The 15,039-nt window shown below is 54.3% G+C and overlaps 1 protein-coding gene across 2 annotated transcripts; it reads left to right on the plus strand.

The window, feature by feature from the left end:
- Positions 1–2,316: 2,316 nt before the first annotated feature.
- Pofut2 (protein O-fucosyltransferase 2) lies at positions 2,317–11,233 on the plus strand. 2 transcript variants are annotated; one of them, XR_005286999.1, is made up of 9 exons: positions 2,317–2,464; positions 2,980–3,230; positions 4,852–4,996; positions 5,689–5,799; positions 6,365–6,431; positions 7,282–7,407; positions 8,298–8,478; positions 8,580–8,698; positions 10,227–10,363. XR_005286999.1 is itself a non-coding variant. In XM_038344094.1 (9 exons), exons 1-9 carry the CDS (start codon positions 2,334–2,336, stop codon positions 10,378–10,380), a joined length of 1,290 nt encoding a protein of 429 aa, XP_038200022.1. In that variant the 5' UTR covers positions 2,317–2,333; the 3' UTR covers positions 10,381–11,233. The 2 variants fall into 2 exon arrangements, 1 of the variants encoding a protein (XP_038200022.1); XM_038344094.1 differs by having other exon boundaries at positions 8,575–8,698; positions 10,227–11,233.
- The last annotated feature ends 3,806 nt before the right edge of the window (positions 11,234–15,039 follow it).

Below are 15,039 nucleotides of genomic sequence, written 5' to 3' on the forward strand. Positions count from 1 at the left end.
GGCAGGAAGGCATGGTGCAGAAGCAGTAGTTGAAAGCTAGAGCCAATTGAATGGCACAGGCTTTTGAAACTTCAAAGCCCCCTGACACACCTTCTTCAACAAAGCCACACCTCCTAATTCCTCACAGTTCCACCAACTGTGGACCTAGTATTAAAATATGCGAGCCTATGGGGTCCATTCTCATTCAAACCACCGCGGTTAGAAACTGCTGGCTGCAGAGTTGGAGGTTGGTCGTTGACAGAAACTTATCCTATGGTTCAGCATGGGATGTATGTGTCGCTAGATGCCTGTGGAGTTCTGCAGTTGATAGGCGTGTCGTTCAGAGACCAATGTACATGAACAGGTGGACGGCCAAGCAAGAAATTATTACAAGAAATGGGCTGTGCATAACCCCAACAAAACACCAAGCACTACCTGGTCCATGTTACTAAACTATTTCCTATGCTTGCCCGCCTCAGAACCACTTTAGAAGCTACGTGAACGAGTCTAAGGCAAACATCCTCCCCTGTCTTTGGGTGCGTTTAGGTCCTCTCCCCCAACCCGCTACACAAAGGTCTGGCATTCTGTCTGGGAGAGAAACGCTAATTCTTAAAGGGTTGAACAAGAGGTACCTCAGCCACAGAGGAGGTTCAGCCTGTAGCCCTACAATTAACCTCCAGCAATCCAGCAGTGTAAAGGGCCATGCAGGAGAGTCCTGGGGTGCCAAGAGTTCCTGTCAGGTCTACAACTGCTTTTCAACACTGTCTAAGCCAAGAAGCTTGTGGCATCTGGGGAAGCTGCCCCTTTTGCAAATGTACGTATGTCCAATTTTTCTGGGTAAATGCAAGGACGGATGGATGGACAGACTGCTGGTGTAGTCTACAAATTTAGGACTCCAGCACCTCCTCAGTGTCCTGACCCAGAAGCCAGTGTCCTGACCCTTGACCACTCTGGATGGGCCGGCTGCAGCTTTCTCTGCCAGCTTGGACTCAAGTTACAGCCCAAAGCACTGAAAGAAACTTGCTCTGATCCACACGAAGTCCACAGTCGCCCCCCTCCCTTCCCCCAGCCCCCAAACACCAGGAAGACCATCCTATACTCCACCCTCTCTGCCTTGGGAGCACGCTGCAGGTTCTTGAACGGATGACCCCGGTGATGCTCAGCTTCATCAACACTCGGCACTCCCTCTTGGGATGATCCCGGGATATCCGCCCCCCCCCCCCACCAACTACCTCCCCTACTGCAGCTCTGGGGACAACTCCAGCTAGGGTCAGCCAGGACAGAACAGAAATTGTCAAACTGATTCCAGGCTGGTATATGCCACTTTCCACTCCTATCAAGTTTGTGGGAGTCTGTTGTCCCTCAACCACACCTCATGGTGTCTCCCCAGCTCACGATGCTGTCATTCCAACATTTTAAGGTCCACTTCTCCAAGATCTAAGGACTTGAACCAGCCTTCCGTGTGTCCACGTGTGTATACTCTCTCTCTTTCTCTTTTTGCATTGGGTCATCTACATCTTTTTTGAGATACCGGAACTTTAAAGATCTTTCTATGACTGGACACAAACCCTCTATTAGGTAATTATTGTATTCTGAATGCTTTTTCACAGTCTCTGTGTTTTCATTTTCCTACCCCCTGCCTTTCAAAGTTTAGGTTTTACTTTTCGATGAAGCTCAACTTATCACACTTGGTTCTGGATACTTCTACGGGGATGCAGCTTAAACAGCAAAGCCACAGAGTCACTCTACGGACGAACAGGCATTTCCAGAAAAGTTCAGAGCTGTCACCTCACTACGTCCCTCACGTCCTCCGACCCCAAAGCTGCTCCGCAGTACGGAGCGTGCTCTCAGGTCGGGAGGGAGTCCATCCCCTCTCCTGGAGGCCAGTTACTCGGTTCTCCTTGCCTCGAAGGGAGGCTCACCTAGCGTCCTGCCAAACCAGTGCTTACGGCCAGCTCCGCCCACACCCGGTATAACGGGACCGTACAATACCCGGGGACCGGGATGGAATACCTGGCATCGTGCAGTTCAGTAGGTACCGGGTGAGGCCCAAGCGAGCTCCCCCTGCTCTCGGGCCATCCTGTGCACCGAGCAATACTAACCCTGCCACTCCGCCAGGCCCAGCCGCCGCACAGCAGCTCCGGAGCGCGGGAAGACCGCAGCCAACGGGAAGCCCCGCCCCAGGCCACACCCTCCCCCGGACGACGTGAGGCGCGTGCGTTGTGGGCCTCGCCGCGTTGCCGTAGCTACTAGAGACGCGCTCCGCAGGGCAGACTTGCGCGCTTCCGGAGTGGGGGTGTAGGGATGTGGGTGGGAGGGAGCACGGTAGCCGGAAGTGCGTGGCCGCCGGGGCCATGGCGGCGCTCAGCGTCGTCTGCCTGCTGCTGGCGGTGGCATTCTGGCGGCCGGTCTCGGCTTCAGGAGAGGAGTTCTGGCCTGGCCAGTCGGCGGCGGACATCCTGTCGGGGGTGGCGTCCCGCAGACGGTAAGTGTGTCCACGCCATGCCGGGCGGGGCATCTGGGACGGGGTCAGCAGTGGAGCGGAGGGCAGTGGAGCCGGGGCTGCGCGCGCGGACTGGACGGGTGAAGCTTGTGCGGCGAAGGTCGTCCTGGCCTTGGTAAGGATCATAGCTGCTACCGAGAGATCTCTACTAGAAGGTCCAGGAGCGAAGGTGGAGCCCGGCTCTGGCCACGCTGGCTGGCCCAGTGTCGGCTCAGGCGCCCTGTCCCGAGGCCCATCTTGAGCCGCTTGCGGTAGGACAGAAGTTAGTTACTGTGTGCTTCCTCCGCGGCTGGTATTCCCCGGACTGGAGAGCAAACCAGAGGTCCGGTGCAGGCAAAGCCAGTGACGATGTAAGTGAAGCCTGCCCGGGTTGGTTTGTTTAGAGCCTAAAGTTTTAGAATCTACATCGCTATTTGACTTTCTCAAGTATCCTTGTGTACTGTGGAGTTTTTTCATCGGCCTCCCAACTCAAGGCCTGTGTCTTGCTCCCTGCTCAGGTACCTTCTGTATGATGTCAACCCCCCAGAAGGCTTCAATCTCCGCAGGGATGTCTATATCCGAGTTGCATCGCTGCTGAAGACACTGCTGAAGACCGAGGAGTGGGTACTTGTCCTGCCCCCGTGGGGCCGTCTGTATCACTGGCAAAGCCCCGACATCCATCAGGTCCGGATTCCCTGGTCCGAGTTTTTCGATCTTCCGAGTCTCAATAAAAACATCCCTGTCATTGAGTATGAGCAGTTCATTGCAGGTGAGGCGGGCATCAGACTGGGGGGCTTTTCTAATGCGGATGTCAGGGCGTCCTGGCTCAGTCTGTTCCCACTTAGCCAGGCCATAGCGCTTCCTCAGTGGGAACCGCCATGGCCCATGTGGTCAAAGTGCTGATGAAGAAACAGCAGGAAGGCCATCTTAACTGAGCATGTCCACCTGTGTGCTCTGACCTCACAGGTCACCCCACAGAGGGGAGGGGTCTGTGAAGAGGCCTCCTGCTTGACTTCACCCTGCTTCCATCTTTGGAGAGGTGTCGAACTTTCCTGGGTAGAGAGGTGTTTAGAGTTGACTGTGGCTTTGGTTGGAAGACAAATCCTTTCTTCTGCTGCACAAGGAAGGGGTTCATTTAGAGCCCGGCTGGTACCAGTGGTGTACATCAATCAAATCCTTACTCCCTCGTGACCTCTGCCCCCTGCTCAGAACTGCTGCCTCAGGAGGATATCTTTCCAGGACGTGGTTCTCTCCCCACATCTCATTACTCTCAAACATGTTCTGATGATAGTCAGTCCCGGGAACACAGGAACACAAGCCATATTTTTTTTTTCTTACTTTTTCTTGCAGGCTGAAGATGCAGAGTCAGTAAATGCATGCTTAGACAATGTCTTTTCCTAGCCCAGCTCCCAAACTTGCTTGTGGGTCCAGGAAAACAAGAGCTGGGCTTGGGATTTTAGGGTGTCAGACTCAGCTAAGATAGCCTGACCTTTGCCTGAGCCTCAGTCTCAGCCTGGAGCCTGGAGAGGCTGTCTGTGCCTCTCTGTGGGGGCAAGGCCAGTGGATTGCTCACTGTGGAAAAGGTATAGTCAGGGCCCCTTCTGTTTCGTATGGCACCTGGAGGCATAGGGCTGATTCTCCTTGCTGCCACTGACCCTCCCGCCCTCCAGCTTGAGTAGGTCTGGGGAAGCCCACAGGGAAGCTGGTGCCTGTGCCTGTGCCGTGGGCGTGGGACTGCCAGGACAAAGCTGTGCTGGGGCCAGCCCAGCGTTTGTTGCACGATCAGTGTTGGGGAGCCGCTTTAGCTTGGGCCTCGGGTCCGTCCACCATAGGCAAGCCTCATGTAGGGTGAATGTGAGGCCTAGAAACTGCCTTTTCGTGACTTGCCATAACTGGGCTCGTCTTCCAGACAAACTCTCATTGGTGCTTTGGATCTGGCAGGTGGTTCTGGTAAAATGATGGTGGTGATGGGGTAAGGGGAACACAAGCCTTGCTGGGACTCTGCTCACTGGGGGCTAATGATGAAGCAGATGTGATGATAGGACATACTGGGGGCCTTGAGGCGTGCGAACAAGCTTCGGAGGGGGTCATGCCGGTCGGATCAGCATATGCTGGGGACCCAGTGCACAGCAACAACGGGGAGGGGTGAAGGTTGGCCTGCTCCAATGGGGACTGAGAGAGGCCAAGGAGACCTCAGTGAGTTCCCTTCTGTCCTCCTCGTCCACGTGCTCATGCCATTGACCCCGCTGTCTGCTTTGGAAGTTTTCTCAAGCCTTTGAGGACTAAGGAAGCCTTCCATAAATCACAAAAGTCATCCATACACGTCCCTGTTGTGTGGCACGCTCTCTGGGGTTCCTGTTGTGTGGCACGCTCTCTGGGGTCTCTTTCAGAGTCTGGTGGTCCCTTCATCGATCAGGTGTACGTCCTGCAAGGTTATGCTGAGGGCTGGAAGGAGGGCACCTGGGAGGAGAAGGTCGACGAGCGGCCCTGCATCGACCCTCTGCTCTACTCACAAGACAAGCATGAGTATTACAGGTAGCACTGTGGCTACAGGCCCCATAAGGTTCACAGGCTGTCCCGAAGAGCCACCCCTGAGCCCTGGTACATCCTGGTGTAGCTCACCTCATACTGTTAGTCCTTAGAGCGCCTCTCTGAGATACCCTCACCTTTTCTACTTTTTCTTTTTGAGGTACTGGGGTTGAACCCAGGGTCCTGTGCTTGCTAAGCAGGCCCTCAACCACTTGAGCTACGTCTCCCCCATTCTGTGTTCAGAGACAGGTGATGGTGTGTCTGGTGGAGGTCTCTGACTTCCGCTCTTCCTGTCCTAGCCTCCAAGTACTGAACGTATAGTCATGCACCATGCCCAGCTCCCCTCACCTTTTATGTCCACTTGAGCATGGCATGGGAATAGTGGTCTTAGCCCCAACGTCCTGCCTGTCACTTAGCACCCTCCGTGTGTGACGTACAGGAGTCCTCTTGGAAGAAGAGTTATTTGGAGAACATGGCTGTCTGGCTGAACCATGACTGCTGTCACCTCCTCCTCCCCTGCCCATCTCCTGTCAGTGACTGGGAAATGTTGAGTTTTTACGAGAACCCTGTTGTCCATAGTGCTCGCCTGTAAGCCTCAGAGCGAGGGGGCAGCATCAGTGGGACTGCAGTCCGGCATGCGCTCCCCCCCCCCCAAGTCTGTTCCTGGGCTGACAGGCGGGCTGGGCTCTGTCTTCCAGAGGCTGGTTTTGGGGCTATGAGGAAACGCGGGGCCTCAACGTCTCGTGCCTGTCTGTCCAGGGCTCCGCGTCCATTGTTGCACCTGTTCTTTTAAAGAACACGTCTGCACGGTAAGTGTCCATCACCAGCCTGACGTCTCACCAGGCCCCTCCCTGCGCCCCAGCAGTCTGTGGGGTGCCCACTTCCACAGCAGGGGGACTAGGCTGGGGGTGGGGTGGGGCGCGGGAGGAGACTCTTAGAGAGACCCCAGCCTGGGTTGTCTGCTGTGCTCTGGCGCTGTAGGTTGAGAGCAGGGTCTGCACTATCCCAAACACCTTGCTCAGTAAAGCCACTTTATCCTTACACTGCCATCCACCTCCTGTGCCCCGAGAGGCCGCTGTGGCCGCTGGAGGCAGGACACACTCGTGGCTTCCTTTTGCATTTGTCTTTGGGGGTGCCACGAGGATAATAGGCTGGCTGAGAGTGTGTATGTGAGGCTGTGAAGAGGTGACGGTGTGTCCATTGGAGGTGCACAGCTCAGGGGCGTGGCTAGATGCTCCCAGGTAGGGTCCCCAACAAACTTGCACTGTTGGGGCCCAAGGCTTTCCCATGTGGTGTTCTTGGAAAGTGCAGTATAAACATTTGAACTCTCAGAATCATTGAGATCTTCATTTTTTCCTCCTTATTTAAATGCAGGTCTGTGATGTTGGACCGAGCCGAAAACCTGCTTCATGACCACTATGGAGGCAGAGAGTACTGGGACGTGAGTACCTCCCAGCGGCCTCTGCGTGTGTTCGGTTCTGAAAACCTAACCGTCAGCAGCAACTTTCAATCTTGCTGGCTGAAACCATGGGCTGTGCCCAGTGGGCTTTCTCTGGGAGAGAGCTCTGCTTTCAGTGCAGGGCCTGCTGTGGTGCGGAGTGACTCGCGGGCAGAGCCAGCCGTGAGTGCTCTGTTGAGCAGTGCTCTGTGCCGTAGACATAGCGGTTGCAGCCCCTGACGTGTCCTCTCCACACTGCGGGTGGGTACACTTGCGCCACTTCTCCTTTGGTTGGGAAAGGGGATATTGTGTGCAGCGAGTCCTAACACCATGAGCCATTTCTGCTTGGAGGGGAGTGGTATGGCCCGGGTATTTTGAGGACACTGGCGGCCTGAGCAGGTGTCAGGCCGGGAGCACCCCTGCTCCTCTGAAGCATTTGGTTTGCAGCAGAGACACAGTCATCCAGTTCGGTTCAGTTTAGCAAAAATGAAGCCTGGATCAGGCAAAGGGTAAAGCTAGGAGCTGGGCGGACACGGAGCCCTTGCTGGCCAAGGGCAGATGGTGCAGGCCAGCCTTGCAGCCTAAGCAGGCCTGGCTCTGGGGTTGGCTGGGGGTAGGGCGCTCCCTAAAGTGGCCCCACATGGGCCTGTCCCCATCTCTGGGTGACACCACTGCTGCCCCAGTGCTAGGTGGCAGTGGTGCAGGCAGCAAGAAGCACAAAATGACCCAGCTGGGAGGGCTGAGGAGGTTTGTCAGTGGCCGCCTGTGGAAAGGAGGGGGCTGGGGGTCGATAGTGAAGCCGTGACTGCTCATTCATCCGAAGGCCTGGTGACACTCGGCCCTGTTCGTGCAGACCCGGCGCAGCATGGTGTTTGCAAAGCACTTGCGAGCCGTGGGGGACGAGTTCCGGAGCCAGCACCTCAACTCCACAGATGCCGCTGACAAGATGACCCCAGAGGAAGACTGGACGCGAATGAAGGTAGCTGGGCTGCCCCTGGCTGAGAGGAACTAGGGATGGCTCAGCTCTTAAGCTACCATGTCTGTCCTGTGGCGATTTCATTCCAGACAGGAGCAGCACGCTGGGGGCCAAGCTCCTCTGAGTCCTTGAGTTAGGGACATGACTCATACAGACGTCTCTGTATTGAAGTGGGGACATTTTTGTTAACATAAAATTGGATTTTTTTTTTTTTTTTTTTTGGAAGTCTGCAGATTGTGCCCAGCATGGTGGCGCATGCCTATGACCCCAGTCTTCAGAGGTGGAAGCAGGAAGGCTGTGAGATCCAGGCCAGTCTGGCTCTATGGAGAAACTGTTTCAAAAATAAAAATATTTTTAAAATAAGGAAAAGAAGGAAGTGGGTGGGTGGGGCTGGGGTGTCTGTCCTTAAGCAGAAGTTGGCATTGAAAGATTGAAAAATCATCAGCATTTCTTGCGGCCTCTGCCCCAGAGCTGCTTCAGCCCTTGGGTCATGCGTTGTCCTTGCCTTGCTGTATGTGTACTTCCGCCCAAAAGCTGGGGTTCCGGTGTCGTCTTTCCCTTCGATTGGCATTGTTGGGACCTCCTCTGCGTCACTGGCTGTTAGGACCCCACTGTACCTGATGGTCTCTGGGTGGTCTATGCTTGGATGGCCTTGCCTAGAAGAAAGTATTAAATAGCTTTTCTTGTTTCATTTTTTCTAGTGGTTCATCAATGATTTTTATATCACTCAGATAAAGTATTTGTGATGATTGATTCCTTCACAGTCTTCTTGTCAAGACATTTATTTCCCCCAGGGGAATCTTTGTGAGACTTAGGCCAGAGGGATACTTTTGAGGACATGTTTGTCCCTCTGGTTCCCAGGAATCTTTTCCCCACATCCCTGTCTTCTGTAGGTCAAACTAGGCTCAGCGCTCGGCGGCCCCTACCTCGGAGTCCACCTGAGGAGAAAGGACTTCATCTGGGGCCACAGGGAGGACGTGCCCAGCCTGGAGGGTGCCGTGAAGAAGATCCGCAGCCTCATGAAGGCTCACCAGCTGGACAAGGTGTTCGTGGCCACAGACGCTATCAGGAAGGGTAGGCAGATCTTCTTCCCCTGGTTGGGTGCTGGGCAGGTGCAGGTGTTCGCTGCGCCCCTCCTGGAGGGTCAGCAGCCTCTCTTTCACCTCGCAGAGCAGGAAGAACTGAGGAAGCTGCTACCAGAAATGGTGAGGTTTGAGCCCACGTGGGAGGAGCTGGAGCTGTACAAGGATGGAGGTGTGGCCATCATCGATCAGTGGATCTGCGCTCATGCCAGGTGCCTGTCCACCGTGTTGCAGAGGGGGCTCTCACTTGCCCCAGTTCTCTGCAGCTGAGCAGGTGGCTGTGGCCGTCCACCTTCTCCGGCCCTGTTTGGCTCCATTGTTCTCTGAACGGTAGCACCCTGCCCAGTGTCTCCTTGGGCTGCTGGGAACAGTGGGTCTGAACCCTTCAGGTCTGTCATGCGTACATTCTCCATGGCGTACACCCAGACCTCTTCTGCTCCTGTCTGCCCCAGAGACATACCCTGCCCAGGCCGCTTGGCCTCCTTGGTTTGTTTGTGCCACTGAAGCAACACAGGTCTGCCTGAGACCAAAGGCCTCTGTAGCGATGCTCTGGGAGCCCTTGACGGCTGCTGGTCTTGCAGCTCTCTTCTGTGCGTCAGCGGTGGGCACTCGGGGTGGGCTCAGGTTAGAGTGTCCCGAGTAGAACAGGAAGCAAGGCAGAATGTGTGCCTTTCCTTGTGGCTCCGGATGCAGAGGTCTCGAAGGCTAGTGTGCGCCCACCTTGCCCCACTGCTTTGCTCTCCGTGAATGTTGTTTTTCTGCTGTGTTCTGGCCTCTGTGATTCCTGCTGCCACCATCCCGGCACCAGGGATAGGCAGGTGAGGGTCTGTGTGGGTCTCACTGCTGTGCATTGCAGGCATGGCCTGTGCGGTGTGCGTGATGGAGCGAGCCGAGCCATCCTGTATCTTCCCCTGTTAGTGCTCTCTGAGGAGACTCTGAGCTTGCGCTTTTCTTCTCTCTGCCTGGGGTTCTGCCCAGGATCCACTAGACACAAGCGGTGTCTCGGGAACTGACTGCAATTCCCAGGTCAGAGGGGACTTCACACAGCTGACTGTAGCTGCCTCTGTCATCAGCACAGCCCACCCCATACTGTCTCCATGGGTGGTGCGTACCTAAGGTTCCAGAGTTCCAGGACAGTCATGTACTGTAGCATTCCAGAGCTTCTCTTGGATCAGTTGGTCACTAGGTGTCAGAAGGCCAGGGGTCAGGACTGGCTGCATCTCTCTGTCACCCCAGGAGTCTGAAGGACCCTGGAAAAGGGGCCTCCTGGAAAAGATAGCAGCTTAGGAGATAGTCCCTGCCACTGCCAGTGTGTCAAGATGGATGCAGAGTCCTTGGTGGTGGTGTTTAGTCAGATGGAGGTCTGGCGTTGTAGTGGAGAGAAGGGGTGTCTGCAAAGCAGAGTGAGTGGGTGCCGAAGCATGGGATGACCGATGCAGGTGCCAGTGCAGAGGTGTCAGCCTCTGGGTATGTGTGTGTCTAATAAAAGCATTGTTTGGTGTGTATGTGTGTGCGCATTTGTGTATGTGTATTAAGTTTATTGCTGGTCCCAGGTAACCTCTCGTTACTCTGCAGGTTTTTTTATTGGCACCTCAGCCTGTGTGTGCGCATGTATGTGCATGTGTGTCTAATCTATTGGTGTGTGTGGTGTGTGTGTGTGTGTGTGTGTGTGTGTGTGTGTGCGCGCGCGCGCGCAATAAATCCATTGCTGGTCCCAGGTAACCTCTCGTTACTCCATAGGTTTTTTATTGGCACCTCGGTTTCCACGTTTTCTTTTCGGATTCATGAAGAGAGAGAGATCTTGGGGTTGGACCCCAAGACGACATACAACCGGTTCTGTGGAGACGAGGAGAAAGCGTGTGAGCAGCCCACACACTGGAAGATTGCATACTGAGGGCCCCCTACCCACCACCTGCCAGTCACTCGGTCACAAGGTCCCAGAGCCTACGTTCCTTTGTGTTCATGGGCCAACATCTGCCTGTCTAGACCCTGCCACCTTCAGAACTCACAAACGTGTCTTCTATCAGGACTTGAGAACCATGTCCTCATCACGGATGTCACATGTGTGCTAGTCCAGAAATGTGAGGAATATTTACCAGCCCTGACAGGCCTTTCAACCACTTTCCTAAGCAAGTTAAGGGTGGCCTGCGAGTGGCAACACCCTCAGGTGTGGATGCTGGCTCCTGAGATGTGGGTGTGACTCTGTCTACTGAGATGGTCTCACACGTGTCCTGTGTGAGCAGATGCCAAGTGTTCGCCTCACCCTCCACCTGTGTGCTGCCCCAGCTAATTTCCTCCTGAAGCGGACGGGCTCAGGTACCGTTTTCAGGACAGCCCACGAGTTGCCAGTGACTCCCTCACCTCACATGGGTCCCCAGGCTCTTTGCACCCTGCTGAGAAGTAGAACTGAGGTGACAAATGACCTTCAAAAGGCCCGTCTGAGACACACCACTGCTTTCTGAAACCCTTTCCTAGGTCTCATGCTGCACCACAGGAGCAGAGTCAGCACAGCCTTGGCCCGGGCACCCCAGGTCCTTGACCTGGTGCTCATCCGTACACCTCCTTCCCCAGTGCTGTGCACTGAGCAGCCCCCACTCAGCTCCTGCCCAGGCCTCCGTCCCAAGCACCGAGGTAGACCCTGAGCACAGACAAGGTCCTGTGGTTCACTCGGCTGACCAGTAGAATCATGTATTTATTGTTTCCCATTTGTACATCCAAGTGTATTAATAAACTACTTTTTCAAGAAAGCTGTGATCATAGAAATTTTTCAAGAAAGCCGTAATCATAGAAAGGGTGCCTTTTAGATATTTTGCTTTCTTAGGTCAGGAACTGAGCCATGTAGACTGCAACTGTGCCCTTTTGGGAGAACGAGGGCCCGTGCCTCCTTGCGGTGTTCAGCACAGACCCTTTTTGGATCTGCAGAAGACAAACTTGCCAGGTGTGCAGGACAGAGCAGCGTGTCCTGGAGCCTGGCATTTATTTCTGGCCCTGGGGACCAGCAATATCTGTCACTGTCCACTGGTTCTCGTTGGAGTGTCTGGTAGACTGTGGGGGAAAGCGTTCTCCAACTATAGACAATCTGGAGATCCCATCTGGACTGCAAGGTGTGGCAGTATGGCCTTCATGCCCTCTAAAGGAGTGGCTGGTTCATCTGATGGCAGCAGTGGCAGCTGCAGCAAGGAAGACCTGGTGCCAGGACATAGCCTCCCGCTCTACAGTGACAGCCAGTGACAAGAACTTAGGGGCACAAGATGGGGCAATGGAGTGATGTGCTGGGCCAGGTCATCTCAGGATGGTGGTACCATGTAGCAAAGATCTAAGCCATGTTGCTCCAACGGAGAGCAACTAAGAGGCTCCTGGCCTGCATGAAACATAAGTGTATCAGTTGATTTAAGCAAAGAAGTGGTCTCTGAGCCAGAAGACACACCATTCTGAGCAGTGCCTGGTGCTGTGGGCAGCAGCATCTCTGGGCAAAGTTGGGCAGCCTTGTAAGGTCTTGTACCAGGCTACAGGTAGCTTGACTGGTTGCTGTGATAGACTTTTTTTTGTTTTTTTTGTTTTTTGGCCACAGGAAGATCAGTTATCCTGCAGCTCAGTTCCATACAAAGTTAGGTTGCAGTTCACCCAGAACAGGGATATAGCTCTAAAGCAAGTTCAACAGAAGACCCAGGAGCCAGTTACGTCCAAGAAAACCCAGGGGCTGGAAGTCCACAGCTGAGAACGGATGCGGTCATTTGGGTCGGTTTTATAGGGGCTGGGGACACTGACAATTGCAACTCAGATGGATGTGCTAAGGTACATACCCCAGCCCCTTCCGCCCCAGCCGTCATGGGACTTTTTAACAGTGGACAGTGGAGTCTGACTTCCAGGTCTCACTGGTGCAGATGGCATAGCTGGTGTCATCACCGTCATGTGGGTTGGACACAGACACGTCCTACTGGGCACTAGTCTGTGTATTTTCAGTGAGCCAGCTGTGACAGGTTACAGCTGGCCCCTCACCCACTCTTCCCTGCTCTCAGATGTAGTAAGATGAAGCCAACAGCCATACCGGCCTGAGCTGTTACCTCTAGCAGTCAGGGTGGGGGTCCTTTGTGAACTCTGGCTTCTGAATCTGTACTGCGTCTGGAAGCCTTAGTCCTAAGCTGTCTTGTCATATGCCGGCAGTCTCCAGGCACTGACCAGACAGCCAGCACTTGATCCAGGACCTGCCATCACGAAGCCCATTGCCAGGAGAGAAGATAGGGATCCTAGTACGCCATAGCCCACATGCAGCAGGGAGACGAGGCTTCCTGCCCAGATAAGCAGGACAATGCTGAGGATAGGTTGGACCGGGGAAACTGAGTTCTTATAAATCTCAAGGCGGAGAGAAAGGCCAGTGGTCAGAAAGAACAGCAGGGCTATATGGCCTTTGGTGCCACCTGTAGTCATGCTTGGGGTCTCCCAGAACAACAGGACATTGCAGACAAATGGAGGGACCCACAATGTACCAGTTCCAGCAGTACCATCCAGGCAGGCATCACAGCACAGACCAGCCCACTCGGGGTCTCTGTGCAGGGACCATGCCGACAACAAGTGGCCAGTCATCCTTGCTGAAACCACAGGGCAGTTTGTTCCGAGGCAGCAGCTAATTGGGACACCTAAGACTATAAATCAGACACACACACTGCCCGGAGCATCTGGGACTAAGGCATCACAGCCCCTGAGGAGTTGTGCTCATCCATTTTGGGAAGAGGTTTATTTAGCTCACAGCTTTGGAAATGTCACGGTGCTAGCTCCATGAAGCCCCACCTTGGCTGTGATAGCTCATGGGAGCTAGTTGCCACGCCAAAGTAAGTAGGAGGATCATATCACCACGCAGATGCTGGGGAGCTGGGAGGAACTGAACTTTGGCCCTCAGGACCCTCTCTCAAGGTGACAGAGGCTTTCCAGAACCATTCAGCGAACAGCACTGAGACCGGAGGACCTCCCAGCTGGATCTAACTAAATACTCTACTTCCCATGGCACTGCCAACTGCACAGCAAAGGGCACTGCGAGTGACTGCATGCCCAGCCAGAGCAAGAGCGAAACTCAACACTGTCCTCAGATCCACACCAGACAGCAAGCTGAGCCATCTACAGAACCACTGCCCTCATGATCCCAGAAGCAGAGACTTCAAGACTGCGGGGGTTGTGTCCGTCTTCTATCTATCCCGTCAGGGGCTTATGTAGGTATCCTTGTTGCCAGCTTTTAAAGTAAGACTTGGGAGGGAAGGGGCACAGAACCAAGACAGGCCCCAGAACAACAGGAAACCAGCAGGGACTCCAGAGGGACAAACGCATGTGATAGATGACAGACAAGAGCTTCACATCTGGAGCTCCAAGATCACGAAATGCAGTACTGTCCCCTCCATGCAGTCCTGCCTTGTAGGTGACATCTCCTCCCTGTCCCCACAGAGCCATCCCTATGCCCAGTCTCCTTCAAGAGGACCTGTTTGTGTTGGATTTGGCCTCAGTTTACCTCAGTCACCTCTGTAACAGCACCATTTCCAAACAGGACCATGTTCAGATGTACTGGGGGTAAGGGTTGAGTTCAGCAGTAGAGTTTGAGAAGCCACTGTGCCCTCGTCCCTTGCATTGCTTATACGTCACTCCTGACTCCAGAAGTCAGGGCTGAGCCCAGATAGCCTACTCAGAGCCAGCTTGTCCTAGACGACAGAGTAGCCAATCCACTGAGCTTGGAGCCTGCATGGTAGGGAGAGCCGCTGGTGTAGCTCAGTCAGGTCATGTATGGCAAGTCCATGACAGGACGTGTACCAAAGAGGAACAAAGAGATGTTTCTGAGACCTGCTGCCCAGGGCCTGGCTGGACATCTAGGGCCACTGTTCTCACTCCTCATCTACCCTCTGTGGGATCCACTGGGCGGGGGAAGGGGCAGGAGTCTGTGGGGAAAGCTGAATTGGCATGATCCTGCCTGGACCGGAGCCTGCTTCTCTTCAGAAGTAAGCCAAGGCCATCAATGACTAGATTGCAGGCTTCAGGGAGAAGTGGAGGGGGGCACAAGATGGGCAGGGAGCACATTTGGGGACTGTACTGGATCACACCTTGGTCGGTTCCAGTGCCATCTGTCTCTGCTGTGCAGCCATTACTCCTTTGCTGCCACATCAGCTAACTAATGGAGGCTGCAATAAATGGCCTGTGACAAATTCAACCCTTGGCTCGAAGGAAAGGCCTTCTCAGGACAAAGAAGGGCTCACTTATCTTGTAGATGGCCGTCCTCATGCTACACAGGGCAGGCCTGCAGAACGCATGGCACTATCAGCTCTCCCCGCCTCCACAGAAGCCTTGCCAGCCCTTGGGATCCAAGGGCGGCAGCACCTGCAATCTGTCATTTCTAGAACATGTACCTGCTGCTCTTTTTTATGGTTTTATTATTTGAGAATTTTACATCGCATGCCCCATCACCTCCTAATCATGCCATGTCCACTCCCTTCCCCTGAGAGCCCCCCTCCAGAGAAAGCAAGTCCATTTTGTGTTGTCCATATATTAGCTGAAGCATGGTCAAATTCCAGTGGCT

This window comes from Arvicola amphibius, chromosome 9, assembly GCF_903992535.2.
Source record: "Arvicola amphibius chromosome 9, mArvAmp1.2, whole genome shotgun sequence".
Taxonomy (NCBI): domain Eukaryota; kingdom Metazoa; phylum Chordata; class Mammalia; order Rodentia; family Cricetidae; genus Arvicola; species Arvicola amphibius.

Excerpts from the sequence above, each read along its gene's own strand:
- Pofut2 (XM_038344094.1), top strand. The coding sequence starts at position 2,334 with ATGGCGGCGCTCAGCGTCGTCTGCCTGCTGCTGGCGGTGGCATTCTGG. Across the intron at positions 4,997-5,688 it reads GACAAGCATGAGTATTACAG|AGGCTGGTTTTGGGGCTATG; the intron begins GTAGCACTGTGG and ends TCTGTCTTCCAG. Across the intron at positions 6,432-7,281 it reads GAGGCAGAGAGTACTGGGAC|ACCCGGCGCAGCATGGTGTT; the intron begins GTGAGTACCTCC and ends CTGTTCGTGCAG.